The 17998-nt window shown below is 39.9% G+C and overlaps 1 protein-coding gene across 2 annotated transcripts; it reads left to right on the top strand.

The window, feature by feature from the left end:
* The first annotated feature begins 308 nt into the window (after positions 1 to 308).
* On the top strand, positions 309 to 4892 carry LOC112195758 (mediator of RNA polymerase II transcription subunit 8). Of its 2 annotated transcripts, none has more exons than XM_024335953.2 (10): positions 309 to 835; positions 911 to 1094; positions 1326 to 1436; positions 1531 to 1595; positions 2343 to 2639; positions 2828 to 2884; positions 3138 to 3344; positions 3606 to 3659; positions 4262 to 4328; positions 4458 to 4892. In XM_024335953.2, exons 1-10 carry the CDS (start codon positions 371 to 373, stop codon positions 4643 to 4645), a joined length of 1695 nt encoding a protein of 564 aa, XP_024191721.1. In that variant the 5' UTR covers positions 309 to 370; the 3' UTR covers positions 4646 to 4892. The 2 variants fall into 2 exon arrangements, with proteins under 2 accessions (XP_024191721.1, XP_024191722.1); XM_024335954.2 differs by having other exon boundaries at positions 4268 to 4328.
* Positions 4893 to 17998: the final 13106 nt, after the last annotated feature.

The following is a 17998-nucleotide window of genomic DNA, read 5'->3' on the forward strand; positions in this document are numbered from 1 at the left end:
TGAATAAGTAATGCATCAAAGATTTATTAATGGCTGGTAATATAGTATATACCACATTTTCTTATGAGAAATGAAATTCACATTTTTCATTTTATAATCCACACTCCATGTTTTATTTTTATTTAATATATTGTGAAAAAAATATGATGTGTGGATTATAAAATAAGGAGAATAAATTTCATTTCCCAAAAAAATCTCGAACACTGCTAGAAGCATCAACCCAATTCAAAAGCCCAAAAGCCCAATAAGAGAAGCCCAGTACCAAACTAGTTCCAAGGCAACAGAAGCCCCCATTCATGTTCTAATGCTTTCTCTGTAAATCCTTGTAGTTAGTTCTCTGTCGCTCCTTCGTTGGGATTGACAAGCAAGAATGGCAGCCATGGAAGGCGCGCTGCAGAACCAACCTCCACAGCCCCTCCAACAGCAGCAACCGCAACCCGCGGCGGTGGAGAGACTAAACGACGCCGTACAGCAGCAGCTGAACCTCAAGTCCGTCAAGGACCGAGCCACCAATCTGTTCAAAAACATCACCCGCATTCTCGAAGACCTTGACGGCCACGCTCGCACCAACACCACTCCCAAATGGCAGGACCTCCTGAGCCAGTACTCCATGGTCAACCTAGAGCTCTTCAACATCGTCGACGAAATCAAAAAGGTCTCCAAGGCCTTCGTGGTCTATCCCAAGAATGTGAACGCCGAGAACGCCGTGGTGTTGCCGGTGATGCTCTCGTCGAAGCTCTTGCCGGAGATGGAGGTCGAGGACAACGCCAAGAGAGAGCAGCTGCTTCTAGGGTTGCAGAGCCTCCCAATCTCGACCCAAATTGACAAGCTAAAGGTAATTGCTAGGCTTTTTGTTTTCAATATATATATTCTCAATTCCGTAATCTAAGTATGGTCCGATTCGGTTCAGGCTAGGATTGATATGATTGGAGCTGCTTGTGAGAGTGCCGAGAAAGTATTGGCAGACACTCGAAAAGCCTACTGCATTGGAACTCGGCAAGGCATTCCGGTTGTTCCTACTCTGGACAAAGCTCAGGCAGCTAAAATTCAAGAGCAGGAGAATCTACTCCGGGCTGCTGTTAATTATGGGGAAGGTAAAGCAATAATACCTGTTTTCTTCAACTGATTTTGGTAGCCTGGTTTCATTCATTTCCCTTAGTTTGGCTTCTTGGTTCTTCAAAATGCAATACAATTGGTTTAGTCGCCACGTTCTGATGTAGTTGCTCGTTTTATTTATGAATTAGATGTTGTGATCAGCTGCTTAGTTTTTCTAATTATACAGAGTATGGTTATGAATTTTTATATGGATTTTTGTATGCGTGCAGCTTTACGGTTGCCTCCAGACCAAAGGCAGAATCCACCTGCACTTCCAATGCATCTGGTAGATGTGCTCGGTGGCGGTGATGGTGGTGCGCAAGCATTTCCTGAAGCGTCTGGTAATATTGAGTTACTGTTTGTTCAAGCATAAATTAACCAGGAGGTTTAGGTCGTATTGCGTTCCTTTTTGGCTGATTTTAACTAATTTTTCAGGTATGTACTCAAAGAATACTCCTGTATCATCAAGTAACTTGTCTGGCCAGAGCCCGTTGATGCAGGTTAGAATTGTTAGATCATAGACTTCTTTAAGGGCTGCATATTGAATTTAAATCCTTAATTCTTCTTGCAAATTTGTGACGCAAGCTTATCAAAGTATGCTGAAGAGTACTTCATTAGGTTGTGCATTCATTTTATGTAAAAAAGCATTATTTTCATCCTTATAGCTCTGTTTGCATTTATAAGTTGCAGAAAAGGGGTTTGTAAGGACCTGGAACTCCGTTTCTTTTCCTTTATTATTCTCTTCCGGCATTCATTCTGGCCATCTTTTCGCATATATCTTCATGGTCTTCAAAGTGTACCCAGTTCAATAACTCTTTCCATAAAAGCACTCTGCATTATCTCGAGACTTTCTACTTTGGTTTCTGCCTGTGAAGTCGGTTGTAAGGGTTTTTGAAATTACTATGACTGCAATGATTGTACTATATTCAATTTGGATTTTGATTTCCGTCTACCCAAATTGAGTTTGATGTTGGCGTGATGATTGATCCTAGTTGATTTTGAACTATTCTTTAGTAGCAGGTTGACAACCATACTTGTTATTTTCATAATCATCTTTTCTCAGCTTCTTATCTGATCTTTTGCTACAGTTTCCTTGTACTATATACATACTAATATGGAAGCAGGTTGAGTTGGGTCCACCTCAAACCTAATTGGTGAACTGATTTCACCTGCAATAGAATTGCATTATATAGGTCTCTGTAATGGAATTGCATTATATAGGTCTTGCCTGACAATTTCAAAAGCAGGTTCCCGGATCACAACTTTTGGGAAGATCAGCTGCATCTCCTGGTGGCACAAGTATTACAAACTTCGATAACACAACAACATCTCCATTACCATATGCCAACTCTCCAAGGTCTGGTACAAACATTATGAATACGCCATCTCCTCAACAACAAAACCAGCAACAGAAGCAGCAACAACAGCAGCAGCAGCAGCAGCAGCAGCAGCAGCAGCAGCAGAAGTTGATGCAATTACCTCCTCAACAGCAACTCCTGGCTCAGCAACAATTTAGGCAATCGGCAATGCAAGGACTTGGACAAGTAAGGTTTATAGCAAATGACCTAAACACTGTATTGCAGCTTTAGGAAGTTAGAAGTGATCATTTTTGGCAAAATTATGAATTAGGGACGAAACGGTTCTTTTTTTATGTTTTTGTTTCACTTGCTTGATTAATTTCATTGCAGTCCTTTAGAGAACGCGACTTTTGACGCTCATGTTGATTTTGCAGAACCCACTGCATCAGCTGCATGATTTGCAGGGACAGGCTCAGCAAAAGTTCCAGTCGGTAAATTTGTTGCCTAGCTTCTTTTTTCTTGTACTTCTTTTTTCAGGAGCCTGTTGGCCATGAACCTGTTATACATGCCTGTTATACTCTATCTACCTACCTCCCTCTCACTCCACCACTTTCCTTTATTCTTATAGTTACAGGCGTTTGACTGAGATATACTTTTGCATCAACAATCAAAAGAACTTTTTTATTAGTTACTGCAATTCTTTATATTCTGGGTTAGACCAATAAATTTTTGTTTTTGGTCTAGTTACATGGACAACATCAAATGCAATTTTCTCCATCAATGGGTCACCAGCAATTTCAGGGTAGGCAGTTGCCTTCTGGACATGTTCCACATGGCATTGGTCAAAACCAACTTAACCCAGGAAGTCAAATGAATCGTCATCTTAGTCAGTTTTCTGGTGCTGCTAATAGTGCATTGTTTAATGCTGCTCAGACAACACCAAATCAAATGGTCAGCTAATTTTTCTTTTCATTGTTTCACTTTTTACAATTGATTTCTTCAACTGTCATTTCTCATTGCATCATGATGCAAAGTGGATGTTAGATTGTATTGCCTGCTTCTCCCCATAAGTACATTAGTTCTGTGCTTGGATTTCATATATATAGTATAATTTTAACATCAACTCAAGCTTTATTTGATTTTTGGAAGATGCTATCTTCTATCCTCTTTTGAGTCACTGTCTTATTTGATCTTCAATTCTTTCTGTTCCAGATACCAAACATGTCTGCAACAATGTCCTCACAATCACTTCTGCCGCGAATGCAGGTACACTGCTAATATGGTATCCTTTGTTTTTTCTTGGTGAATTAATTATAACAGATGGGTAAATTGAAAGGGGTAAATGCCTTCGAGCATTGAATGAGATACTCTTGAATTATGGATTTATATAATGAGGTGTCATACTTGGCGAGGGCCTCTAGGATTTGGAACCAAAGTTTCCTAAAAAGTAGAGAACATACTAATCACTTCAGTCTCGAGTAATGTTTTGGTGATGGACCAGAGAACATCTTGTTTGAAATTCTGGTGTTAAGTTCTAAATTTCTAATTACATTCCAGCTGATAATGCAGTATAGACTTTGCCTCTTCACTACTGAAGAACACCAAGCCACAAGTGATTCACTCAAAAGAGTTATCTGAAATTTATTCCTCGGGGTCGTGGGAATCATATGCAAGTTTTAGGAGTCTATGGAATTATATTGATGATTGATCTATATAATTTACAACAAGAATACAGAAGTTACCATCTTGTGACATTTGTGTTTGTGCCCCTTTTTGCTTGGCATCTTCATTTTATTGATATGAATTTTGACATCATGTATTAGACAACCACTGATACTATGACAACTAAATGCCATTTTGATCTTTTGCCACAGTTTGAAATGCCTGGCAACAATCCCCAGAGAAGTCACGCTTCCCAGATTTTGAGCGACCAAAGTATTGACATACACCCTTTCTCTGTCTTTGATATTAACTTACATATAAATAATGCAATCAGGTGCCTCTTGTTCCTATTTTGTCAACAATGTATTGTGGCTTATATATCATTGGGGTGTTTGTCTGCAGTGTTTAATATGGGAGCCACAAATACTGGTGGTATGATGCCTTTACAGCAGCAGCATGGTTCACAAGGTGCATTTGGTAACATGGCGCAAAATGCTCAGAATCTACAATCTAATATGGTAGCACTTCAGGGCACACCGCAGAATCATCCCAATTTTAACCAACAGAGACAGCAAAACCAGCAGCAATAGAATCAATATTACTTGTTTCTCAACGTAATAATATTGTACCATATGTGGTCTTGAAAACAGTTCAATCACTGGATGTATGTGCTTGGGTTATAATAGCTAGACCCTGGTAGAGCTGAACATGAATATTTGTGGTAAACATGTACATAATTCTGAATTAGCTAGTGGGTAAAGCTTCTGTTTAATTTCAAGCCAATCTCTTGAAAAATTAGTAGTTCTGCATGAACTGTCTACTCTGTTTCTCCTCTAACGGTTGTGTTTCTTTCAAACTAAAGGTGCAAAAAATTACTGAAGTCCATTTACATGAGCAGATCGACCTCTTAATTCTGAATCTTCTATCCCCTACTTGCATTCAAATAACATGCGACATGATAGTCTCATATACTCTCGTCCCAAGTCTTTCTCGTAATAGTAGGGTTATGCGTGATAGAGTAATCGAGCAGTACACCCAAAACAAAACAAATTGATTTTTTTACGTGGAACAACACTCTCCATTCTAAATAGTAAGTGAGACCAAGCATACTATTCGAGTACTGGTTAAGCAACTCCGTAGGGATTGTAAACAACCTGGGCATGTTCAAGTCTCTTGAAACGCTATCCACAAAAGTTGATGTTAATGTTTGTGACCGTGGGGTCTAATTAACGTAAAAGAGAGAGAGAGAGAGAGAAAACACAAGTATAGTGGTTATTTCATGTTCAACCTAATTTAGATTTCATGATCTAAATTAGTATAGTGGTTATTTCATGTATAGTGGTCTAATCACTTTGTTATTTCATCTATTTCATGATCTATTTAGGTGCATCTATTTAGATTTCATGAGACTTCTTGAGGGTCGGTGCATCTATTTAGGTGTATAGAAAATTTTTGATGGATTCAAAAATTGATAGGCTATTTCTGTACACCTAAATAAATGCACAAAAATGTCTATAATTTAACCCTACAAGAATGTCGAAAATAGTATAGGTAAGTAGGGATCGTTCCCGCAAGAGATTGTGGTCTAATCACTAATCTAAAGACTCAAAATAAAATAAACCTAAACTGTTCAGTTAGAAAGATCTGACTGGCAGACGACTCTAAACTATTCTAAATGTCACGAAAATTTACAGACAGACTCTAGACATGATAAACTAACTACTGACAAAGTTTGATAATTTTTGAAGGTGTTTTGGTTGACGAACTAATTAAATAAAAACGAAACACTGAACGACTCCGAAAATAAAAAGACTTGATTCAAGGTTTTGAAAATCAAAGATAAAACAAGTTAGAGGAATTGCATCCACCACCAATCAATCAAGTAAATGAATCATGTTCAACCTAATTTCATTTATTTATGGATGAAGATGCTCAAGTTAACCCAACGCCTGAATTAACCTATTGTTCTTCCTTACTTGTATGCTAGGTGAGAGACGCTCTACACCTAACCTATTTTCTAAAATGCAACCTAGGTTGACGCAACTCTAGATTTAACACAAAGAAATCATTACGCAATAGAAAAACGAGACATCACAAGGCATCTTGAGTACGACGCGTCTCAATTAACCTAGGAACCTAATCACTCGCCTTATAGACGATTTACTACTCTAGAACTCTCAACGGAACTCTCGAAACAAGGCACATGCAATGATCATTCTTAGCAATAGAATCCTAAACATGCAATCTAAGTTGCGCACCAAAGAAAACATGCAAAGGAATCATTAATGTGAAGATAGAAATTAGGTTCTCATCCAATAGATAAACAAAACTAATTGAAAGTCATAACAAGTTTACAATCATGAGTTGGGGCTTCAACAACCCCTAACAAAAGAGTTAGTTTCTCATAGAAAGAAAAAAAAAACAAGCTAAAGAGAAAATTAAGAAGTTGCAGGAGCGAGGAGGGGGGAAGAGAGAGGAGAGACGAGAAAAACAAGAGCCGCTGCAGATTGATCTCCTTTTATATGCTTAGAGGTTGCCTTTGTCTTTCTTGTTGTGTAGGAAATCCAAAACCTAAAAGAATTAGGGTACGTTCACATGCTTAGGTGGAGTTTTCCTATTGGCTCTTGAACTTGATGACTTATTCCAACCATTCACATCATGCCAATTGTCCATCATAAGTCGGAATATGAAGCACAAAATCGTCCTTGGGCTTCTCAGTGTGTTTTGGGCTTCGAAACATAAATTCCCGTCCAACCTCAGATTCACGCACAGCCTGACCTTGTTGTACTAAATTGGCCATAACTTCTTCTAGAAAAATGGTATTGACAAGCCGTAAAAAGATCTGGAAACTAGACATCTGGAGCTTTCCATCAATATAAAGATCAACATCTGGTTCATTGTGAGGTGGTCTCAGTGATCTGTCGAAGTTGACTGATCTGCACAGTAAGATTTGCCGATTTTGCCTTTCAATCCCTCTTTTACTTCTTTTCTCCTTCTTTGCTCAAAATACCTATAAAACAAGTAAACAACGTAAATAACGAGAAAATACACTAACTAACAAAGAAAGTATAGAGGTTAACGTTATTAATATCGCATAATTATGCTCCTATCAAATACCCCCACACTTAAGCTTTGCTAGTCCCTAGCAAACAAAGAACAACTAGAACAAAGACACGGACCTAATATCTTCCAAACATCTTAGAGAACTTATAATGCCCGCACATATGGTCAACAAGATTCAAGTAGTCATGAAATCAAACTCATAATCAGACTTAAGAGCTAATTTACTTTGATAACCATCATACTCAAAATCTGATGCAAAGATAACCAAAACCAATGCAACAAAAGAAAACTCAACATCTTCATGTTTCAAACAAGCTTCAACTTAATTTCTCACAAGGATGCTCTCAATTTCTTTTCTCTCATGATTTTCTGACTTGATGCCTAAGCATAAATATTCACTCAAGTTATATGTGAGAGGAATGATGTAATAAGGCAAACAAATAGCTCACATATGATAACAAGAAAGAAAAGCTTTTTCTGATATTTTTTTCATTATAATCCCATGATTGGAATGCCAAAACTCGGATGAAGGCCAGTGACACCATATGCTCACCCCTCTGCACAAGTCTCCACAAATCGAATGCACAACTTCAAAGATAAGGTCTTTATTCAAGGTTGTAATGGGGCCAAGGGTTGAGGTTTAATGAAAGAAAGAATAGGAAATAACAAAGATTCTAAAAACCTAGTGGGGCGAGTAATGAAGTAAGAGATGAAAAATCTTTAAAGTTCTCAAGGTATAATGTCTACAACATTCGTGAAGTAGGACAAAGGCCAAAATTTTCATGTTGGGCCTTCACTTCTAATCAATCTCCTTTTCACATAGAGAATTAGATCCAAACTTTATATTATTTTTTTTCTTTCAATGCCGAATAATTCCTTCTTTTTTTTTTTTTTCACGGCAATAAATATTTTTTCTTTGGATCATGAATCTAATTCCCCCACACTTGTTTTGTACAACAATCACCTTGAACGGAAATATCTCATGAATATAGCTCCACTAAATCTTAAAAATAAGGGTAAAGGAAAAACTACACTAGGCTTAAGGTTTAAGGATTATGTGGGTGATGAAAGAAAAGGCTAAATGTAGGCACAACGGGGTTAACTAGGGGGTTGCACATCTTGTGTGCATAAAGGGACACCGGTTAGTTTGGCTTTGGTGGTAATCCTAGTGCCTTCATTCCTTCCCATCCATCATGCAATTCAACCATACGCTTCAAGAGGCTTTGGGGCAAGTTCTAGCACTTGTCCTTATATAAATATGCATGTCGAATCCGAGTCTCAACCAAGGTGAATAAAAGATGAGATCAAGCAAAATCCTCGTCAAGAAAATAAGATGATCTATACTAAGCACTCAGAAAAGAAATAGCACATATAAAGGTTCAATAACTCACAAGGGACTAAATCAAGTTTAACTTGTTCTAGCATGCTTCCATCAAATTTTCAGTCATCACATAAGTCCTAACCATCAATTGCACCATAAATCAAGCATAATAATCATAAAAGTCTATTAGCAATTACTTAAGATTATGAATCCAAAATCATGCTTGCAATCATCTTGTAACCATATAATTCAAATCGATAGTTCATGCTCATCATAATGTTGGAAGACTCCTAAAGACTCAACAAAAACAAAAACAAAACCTAAAAATATTTTTTCTTGGTTGATTTTTCAGTTTTTTTTTTCTTTTTTTTTTCCTGACGACCGGTCGGCGGATTTCGCCTACTGGTCGGTGAGCTTCTGACCCTGAAATAGACAAACAACGACCGGTCGGCAGACTTCGCCGACTGGTCGGTGGATTTTGAAAAAAAACATGAAATAGCCAAAAACACAAGAAGTATAGTGGTTCGTCTCCCGCATTAGCGGGAGACTACGTCCACTTGAAAGCTTAACTATGTATGTTGGGCCTTGCGGCTTGGTGAAGTAGCAATACAACTGTAGATACCTCTACTAGCAAACTATTTTGTCAGTGGTGCAACTCAACGGTGAAGTTCAGCGGTGAACTTCCGGCGGTGCAGCCTGGCAGTGAAGTTCAATGGTGAACTTGCAGCAGTGAAGCTTAGTTGAGCATGGCCTGCGGTGCTTTATCTTTGGCCGGCGGAGGTGTGCCGCTGATGATCAATGAAGAATGGCCATGGGTGCCCAGAGAAGTCTTCTGGGTGTCCAGAGTGACTCATCACCAATTTTTTTATTTTTTTTTGAGTAGGTCAGCGTTGACCATTTTGAGCTGGCGTTGACCCTTTTGAGCTGGCGTTGACCAGCCCAGTGGGTGTTGATCAAGCTTTAATTTGATGTTTTACCGCTGGCCTGGGCAGAGGTTGCCGCTAAAGAATTGAGTGGGCACAAGTTGCCGCTGAGAAGGTTGAGGAGTTGCCGCTGACCAAACTTGATTGGCGTTGACAAAACTTGAGCTCAGAGTGGGTGTAGCGTTGACTTTTCTTTAACTTGAAACCTTGCAACTTTGCAGGCATTGGGAACAAATTTGTTGAAATTTTTTTTGTTACCGCCAAGGATAGGGTTAGGTGCAATGCTTGCTAGCGGTTTATCTCAATGGTAAGTGACAAAGCCTTTGTGTTGGCTTCCCACAGACAGCGCCAATGTTAATGTTTGTGACTGAGGGGTCTAATTAACGTAAAAGAGAGAGAGAGAGAGAAGACACAAGAAGTATAGTGGTTCGTCTCCTGTATTAGCGGGAAACTGCGTCCACTTGAAATCTTAACTATGTACGTTGGGCCTTGCGACCCAAGAGGATTACATGAAATATAATGGGATAGTGATCTAAGTGGGTGGAGGTCCCTTTTATAAGTAAGGAAGCCTCCCCCCTTACACTTGTTTTCCAATGTGGGATGCTGAACTCACTATTCTAGTGTAGAAAAGCCTATTATGGAGGCATATTGGCAAGGCCGGGAAGGTGGCTTCCCGGCGACGTATCTGCCACTTCTGGATACCGTAGCGTAGCCTGAACATAGGGCTACAGGATGCATGTCGTGGTTGGGTCCCACAATGGCTTATGGGCCCGCTAAGAGAGGGTTACTTATGCTTGGTGAAGTAGCAAAACTAGTTTGCTAGTAGAGGTATCTACAAGTCCCCGAAGTCCCCAAGTAAGAGGAGCTTCTTGGTTGGGGAGTTATAATCATGAAGTCATCAAGCATAAGTAACCGGGCAGCACGGAGCCCCTACAAGTCCCCGAACTCCGTAAGCAAGAAGGGAGTCGTTAACCTACACAACAAAGACAAAAACACGCATATGTAGAATGCTTGTTGCATTGGGCAACATGTGTGAGTTGCATTGATATGCGTTGGCATATGCAAATGTATGAGGTGTGTGATACATGTTGATGTATACACGTAAATGGCGTCGAGTATGATCGGTTATGACGTAGAAACTCGAGAACGCATATGGTTGTGTGAGCAAACGAATTGCATATGATAAATGCGTAATGCGGGCAAGGAAACGAATGAGGTCGAGTTTCACGAGGTTACGCTTGGTGTAAGTTTGCATGAGTGCTATAAAGGCAAGCGTTTGTAATTCGTGAATGATTAATACGCGAACACTTGTGATTGTTTGGTTGTCGCTCGTATTAATGGAACGCGAAAAGAATTCAATTTGTCGCAATCGGTAAACGACAAATGGTAGAAAAATTCAATGTTCCATTAACGTATGGTGTGTCGAGTAGACATGAGTGTAAAGCTTGGAAATTCCGGGAAGGCGTGAGCAGAAAACTCGGGGTTGCCGGGAAGGCATGAGCGGGAAGTTCGAGGATTTCCGGGAAGACATGAGCGGAAAGCTAGTGAGCGGGAAGGTCGGGGTTGTCGGGAAGGCATGAGTGGGAAGCTCAAGGGCTGCCGGGAAGGCATGAGCGAAAGCTCAAGGGCTGCCAGGAAGGCATCAGCGGGAGCTCAATGGTTGCCGGGAAGGCATGAGCGGAAGCTCAAGGGTTGCCAGGGAGGCATGAGCTGAAGTTCAAGTGTTACCAAGAAGGCATGAGCAGGAAGCTCAAGGGTTGTCGGGAAGGCATGAGCGGAAGCTCGGGGGTGCAGCGAAGGCATGAGTTGAAGCTCGTGAGCGGGAAGCTCAGGGGTGCTGCGAAGTTATGAGAGGGAAGTTCGTGAGCAGTAAGCTCGATGGTGTCGGGAAGGCATGAGCGGAAGCTCAAGGGCTGCCGGGAAGGCATGAGCAGAAGCTCGGGGGTGCCGCAAAGGCATGAGCGGGAAGCTCGATGGTGCAGGTAAGGCATGAGCCGAAGCTCGTGAGCGGGAAACTTAGGGGTGCCGTGAAGGCATGAGTGGAAGCTCGTGGGTGCCGCGAAGGCATGAGCGGGAAGCTAGGGGGTGCCGCGAAGGCATGAGTGTGAAGCTCGAGGTTGCTGCAAAGGCGTGAGCGGAGAGCCCCTGAGCGGGAAGCTCGGGGTTGCCGCGAAGGCGTGAGCGGGAAGCTCGAGGTTGCCGCTGAGGCGGAGCGTGAAAGCTCGAAGTTGCCGCTGAGGCATTAAAGGGTAACTCGCAAGTGATGCCCTGAGGCATGAGCGTAACCATTGTTAATTATGCTGGGTTGTATGTACAAGTGCCCGAACTCCCCGATCAAGGAGGGTTTTCAACGGGGTTGATACCAAAGCGTGGTTTTGTGCCGTATTGCGAGCATAATTAGTGCAAGTGCGTTGTCCATCTAGAATTGGTCGGAGTGAACGCTTATGCCCTTTCAGGTGGGCCCCTAGTAGGCCCTCCAAAGAGTCCCCTACTCCAGGCTATAGACCTCCGTATGGTCGGAAAATTGTTTGATAAGGGGAGCTGTGTTTAAGCAGTGGGTGTTAGGTAGCGAACCTAATCTTTGATACCCAAGTGTCGGGGGTTAATTGCCGGATCAATGGCTGCCGTGGGCTACGTTAACCGATCCCTTTACTCTTTCCCGGAGGAGGAAAGCTTAACTGCAATGCCGCGTAGCGGTCATTGTCACCTATGAGGCGTTGCCTTACCGCTTGGCTGTTGGTCGTGGACCATAGACTCGTGGACTCTTTAGACCCGTTTTAGGTCTCTTTCCCAGGGGGAAAGTTTGACAAAGTATGGTGGCCAAGAGGCTAGACAAAATATTTACACATGTAAATCTTGCTAATTATATGAACAACAAATAAGCATGGCATAATTTGCTTAAGCAAGTGTCACATGTTTATTTAATTGAGTTGCAATTAAATAGAAGCATGGCATATTTGTATAGCATGTACTTGTAGTAAAGTCACTGATAACATTTTGTAGGCATGTGTAAGGGTCATGGAGACATGTAAAGACATGGCAATAGCTCGAATTGCAAGAGTGTAAAAGATAAGATCTAGTTACTTATCTTATGCCGATTTTGAGCGAGTTGGAATTGGAATCATGTAAGTACCTAAATCATGTTAGAGTTATCCAAGCATGACGCTCCATTGCTCCAACGAAGCCTCTTAGTAGAAGGGACAAGAGTGGGAAGAATAGCAATCGAATGATGGTAACTATGCCCTGGGCATAGAAAATAAGATGCATATATACATGACGTCCATGTGTAACTAAGCATGAGTGAACATGCTGTTGGCATCACATAAATCATATTATATAGTCATGCATAGCGGCTATGCCATAGGCATAAATAATAAGATGCATCCATTGTATTTACATGGCATTAAACTAAGTTGTAGTAGGCCATGCTTATATTGCTATCTCCTTTGCAAGTGTACAGTATATTGTAGTATATAGAGTGCTTGTGATATGCACGCATGGCAATGTAATGCAAGCAAGTTCAGGCTTCTGAGATAAGGTCATTAATTATATAGCAAACTACAAAGACCCCCCTAGTAGAAGTCCAAAACACAAAGAACTCCTCCACTTTTGATTTTATACATCTAAGGACAAAAGTTTACACTTAAGGACATTTTGTCTTTAGTGAGTCTTTTACTTTCCTTAATAGTTATCTCTTCCTTTGGTAAAAATAAAATTGACGGAGCGTAGTGGGCCCATGCTTTTGAATTTGTTTGTCTAAACATTTGCAGGAATAAACTCATCCTCTATACTCGAAGGTAAACAGTTATTTTACTATTCATAATTTCGATTGTTGACAGATTAGAGTTGATTGCTATCTGGAAAATTACTAGCAAAGAATTGCAAAAAGAAAGAGAAAAATTAAGAAAATTAAAAACCTATAGAGATAGTCTTGATAGAGAATCTCCCAACTATTGGGATATCATCTACAGACTCCAAACTAGAATCTATAAAGTAGAACAAGAGATAGATAATCTTTTGTATGTTCTGGAAGAGGAACAAAAACCTCTTGATTATTTGAGCATTGGTTAGATCCGCACATCACTGGTATCAGAGCTTGTAAAATACCTCAAGGAGAACCCCTCCTTAATGGGGACAATGTCAGAATTGTTATTAGAGAAAATAAATTCTCTATTGAAATCTTCTGATGAGAAATATCAGAAGTTGTTACTAGAAATATCTAGATGTCAAACTCATCTAGAAAAATTACCTGCTATAATCCACCAATTGGAAAGATTGGAAAACAAACTGGATTATATCAAAGAACTTCCAAAAACGGAAGAAGAAAAGCTGACAGTCGTCAGTAGAAAAATCAATGAACAGCAAAAATCGCTGGATTCTATGAAAAATATACTGAAGGACAAGAAAGTGCCTACAGTAAAAAAGAAGACTAATGGATTCAAACCATTAGAAAAACCAGACACAAATCTTGTTCCAAACATGATTTTTCTGGAACTATCTACTAGTCAGACTAGTATCCGGTATGAAAACCCGGAGAAAAGAGATATCAAGATGTTAAGCATCTTTGGAAAAAAGAAAGGAGTACAACTCCTAAATGCTGAAGAGTTCGAATTCAACGAAATCGAACAGGAGGTAAAAAACTCCTCAATCCCAAAATTAGATTTTAAACAAATCTACAAAAGGGGAAAGTTTGATCTAATGGATAGCCATTATTTTAAACTACTGGAAATCACAACCCCCGCTACAGCAGGTGGAGAGACTGATTTTCTATTAATCACTCCTTCAGAAGTTGCCAGAGCACAAGCAAAAAAATATCAATTTATGCATATTGGAGCAGTCCAAGTAGGCATAAATCTGCTTGCTCGTGAAGGCATAAACTGTTCAGTCCTATGTGTTCTACAGGACAACAGGTTAACAGACTTCCAAGCTAGTCTGTTGGGAACACTTGAAGCATCTCTATGCGATCAAGTAGCGTATTTCAACTGCTTCCCCAACTTCACCACCAGCTTGAAAGATGCAGCTCACTGTCTACGATTGAGAGTCAAGACAGACGGCATATCCATGAAAGAAGATATGCAAGAACTTGCAATAGTATATAGAATATACTATAAATTGATGAGTACTACAGTAGCCCCCAAGACAAGGATAACAAATATCCCAGGTCTTACTACTGGATTCCTCACCAATCAGAAGAACCATTCACAGCAGATTCATAAAGTTACTTGGAATTAAGTGACTTTTCCTCTTGAATGGAAATTATCAGGTCCAAAAAGGCAACCGAAAAGAGCAAAAGCAAAAATCTACTAGAGTAGAAAAACTGGAGAAATCAGCCTCAACTTTGACAATCACAGAAAAAGTGATGTCTGTCCTGAGAACCTCAGGATAAACAGCAGTCTTATGAAAAGGAGCTACAGCACTAGAGAAGCTAGTGTCAGTGGAACAAAACCCACCATTGAAGATCCAATTTCTGAAGAAGAATTGGAAGCTGATCTGAACAGACCAATCAATATGCTCAGAGCTGAGAGGCTCTATGAACTCTATAAAGAAGCTGAGAATTGTGAAAATCCTGAACGATTAGAAAAACTAATCGAAGAAATGAAAGAATTCAAAATCAGAAAGACGAGAAAAGTCTTTCCTTATCAAGATATTGAAATGGAAGAAGGAGAAAGCTCCAGAACTTTCGTTAGCAGAGAAAAAGGGAAAGTAAAACTCCCATTACAAAAAGCCCCCACTGGTAAAAAAGGAGAAAGAAATTCCCAAAGATTTGTCCCAGAGGATAATCTGCCTAGAGTTCCTATCACGAACTACGACATCTGGTTAAATCTAGATAAGAGTCTAGATAAAAGAAAAACCATTGACCAATGGGTAGATAGCCTGATGATGGCTTCTACACTTACCCCTGGCAAATTTGAAGCACCAGATTTGCAGGTGTACTATGAAACTACTCTTACTGGAGTAGCAAAAATGTACTACCTATCTTTCAAAGAAACCGCCAGAGGAAGAGACTGGCTTGAAGAGATAAAAAATTCAAAATCTCCGTATGATTTTGCAGTACCCTTGTACGATCAGTTCTGTGGAGATCTTTCAAATCTGAGTGAAAAAGCCAAAGAAACGGCAAAATCGAATATCTATGCTCTCAAGATCTGTGACATGAGATATTTCGAAGAATACCTGTATGAGTTTCAGGAATATTACTGTACAATTGGTGAACTAGAGAATACTGATCTAGTTAATCTGTTGCACAGGAAACTCCCTGAACCATGGAGAACAGCTGTGAGAGAAAGTATAGCTGAAAGACCAATTGAAAGATTTTCAGTTGGAGGAATTGCCGACAGAATCCGGCAATTACTGAAGGAGCAATGCAAAGCCAATCTTAGAGCTAAGATGGCCAAGAAACAACTCAAAGGAGTTGAAAATTTCTGTTATGGAATACTGGATATGCCCACAAACTGGGGATGTCATGAATCCAAATTCCACAGAAAGAAGAAAAAAGAAAAATATTACTCTAAAAAATTCAAAAAGAGTAATTAGAAAAGAGATTGGAAATTCAAGAAGAGTTCCAATTACAAGAAACAAAAGGATGAAGATCCTAAAAAGAAATTCTTCAAGAAAAAGAAGAATACTCATCAACATAAACAACCAAGCAAGAAAGCTTGCAGATGTTGGTTATGTAAAGCTGAAGGGCACTATGTCAATGAATGCCCTGAAAAGGGTAAAAGATCTACTAAAGCTCTCTTCGAAGAATATGAGCAAATAGTAGAGGTAGCAAACATGAAAGGCTACGAAATAGCCTATTCTGATGATGAAAATGATGACAGGTCAGTCTACTCTGCCTGGTCTGAAGAAGAAGTTTCATCAGATGAGTCTGAGATCGATTCTGAAGTAGAGTACTTCGAATCCAGACAAATGAATGTTTTGAGAATCAAAAATTGGGAAGAAAGCAAGACAGAATCCTTCATGTCTTCTTATCAGGTGAACCCTGGTACATTCGTTTGTGACTACTGCTTATGTCGTGAAAAGAATGGTCTCTCTATGTTTTGTGAAGAGTCTAAGAAGACTTATCATAAAGAATGCTTCATAGCTGAAGCAAGAAAAAAAACCAAAAATGGTCTTGTCAGCCAGTTGGTTGAGCAAGAATATGAAGAGTATTTCGCTGAGCAAAAGGCGAAAGAAGTTGAAACTCTGTTCCAGGAAACCATGGAACCATCTTCCTCGAAAAAGGAAGAAATCATCGATGAAGATATTGAACTGGTTGAAATACCAGAAAATGTAGAACTGGTGAAACCACCAGAAACTGTTCATCTCTTAGAACGACAAGAGGCTACTGAAACATGGGATCTACTTGGCCAACCATCAGGCAAGTTTGATTATAAAGTCAGATATGACCCTCCGTCATGGTTCAGTGACCCAGACATCAAAGAGATAATTCCTACAAACTGGGATGATACAAAACCTTCTAGTTGTGATAAATTATCACCTCCTCCAGAAGAAGTTCCAAAAGAAAAATGCAAACCATTCATTCCAAAGGAACAAGCTCAGGAAAATGAGCTTCATCAATCGAAAGTCGTCTCTACAAGTAGATATAGCAACTACATAGAGATTGGACTAAAATTCCCTGATCATAAAAAATATCATCTACATGCCTTTGTAGATAACGGATCGGGATTTACTGTTGCAAAGAGATTTGCAATTCCAGAAGAACTCTGGAAAGAAGATAAGAAAAAATCTGCTACTGGTGTTACATTTGATGGGAGCCATCTCACCATGAAGAAAGTAGCAAAAAATGTTCATATCACCATCGGTGGAGGAACATTTATCATCCAGAATGTTTGGCAATCTGAAGGCCAAGGATCTGATTTCTTGTTGGGAAATGATTTTATTCTCCAACAACGATTCATTCAGGATGAAGAAGCGATAGGCTTCAGGAAAGGAGAACAGGTGTTCTGGGCAGACCGCCTCACACAAGCCAGAACTGTGGTCGGTCCCGGTTTTACTACTCAGTATCAGAGATCGCAACAGAATAGTGGTGATCTTACCCCTTACAAACCAAAATTCGAACCCATACTCCAAATCAAGCAACAAGAAGAATTACTTGTTGAAGAATCTTCAGAAGAAGAAGAAGAAACTAGTGAAGATGAAGAAGCTAGTTTCATCCATGAGCATAACCTCAAGCACTTTAAGAACAAGCTTGAGTCTCAGCAAATTCCCACTCTTGAAAAAATCAAGAAACTACTAGAGCAAAATGTGGATACAAATCCTCAGAAGTTTTGGGAAAAAGACCCAGTGGTCTGTGAATTAAGATTACATGACATGAATGCCATCTGTCATGTCAAAGCCATTCCTCAGTACAAAGAGGAAGATCAGAAAGAATTCCGAAGTGATATTGAAGATCTCCTGAAGAAGAGATTAATTCAACCTTCCACTAGCCCTCATCATGCTCCAGCATTCTACGTGAGAAATCATGCAGAAAATCTACGAGGAAAAGCTAGAATGGTTATTGACTACAGAGATGTCAATAAGAAGACTGTCAAAGACGGCTATTAGATTGCTCAAGTAAGAGTACTGATCAACCAGCTCAGAGGAGCTAAAGTCTTTTCGAAATTCGATGCAAAATCGGGTTTCTGGCAGGTCAAGAT

The sequence above is a fragment of the Rosa chinensis genome, chromosome 4 (genome assembly GCF_002994745.2).
Source record: "Rosa chinensis cultivar Old Blush chromosome 4, RchiOBHm-V2, whole genome shotgun sequence".
NCBI classification, from domain to species: Eukaryota; Viridiplantae; Streptophyta; class Magnoliopsida; order Rosales; family Rosaceae; genus Rosa; species Rosa chinensis.

Excerpts from the sequence above, each read along its gene's own strand:
- LOC112195758 (XM_024335953.2), top strand. The coding sequence starts at position 371 with ATGGCAGCCATGGAAGGCGCGCTGCAGAACCAACCTCCACAGCCCCTC. Across the intron at positions 1,095-1,325 it reads TGCTGTTAATTATGGGGAAG|CTTTACGGTTGCCTCCAGAC; the intron begins GTAAAGCAATAA and ends GTATGCGTGCAG. Across the intron at positions 3,345-3,605 it reads AGACAACACCAAATCAAATG|ATACCAAACATGTCTGCAAC; the intron begins GTCAGCTAATTT and ends TTTCTGTTCCAG.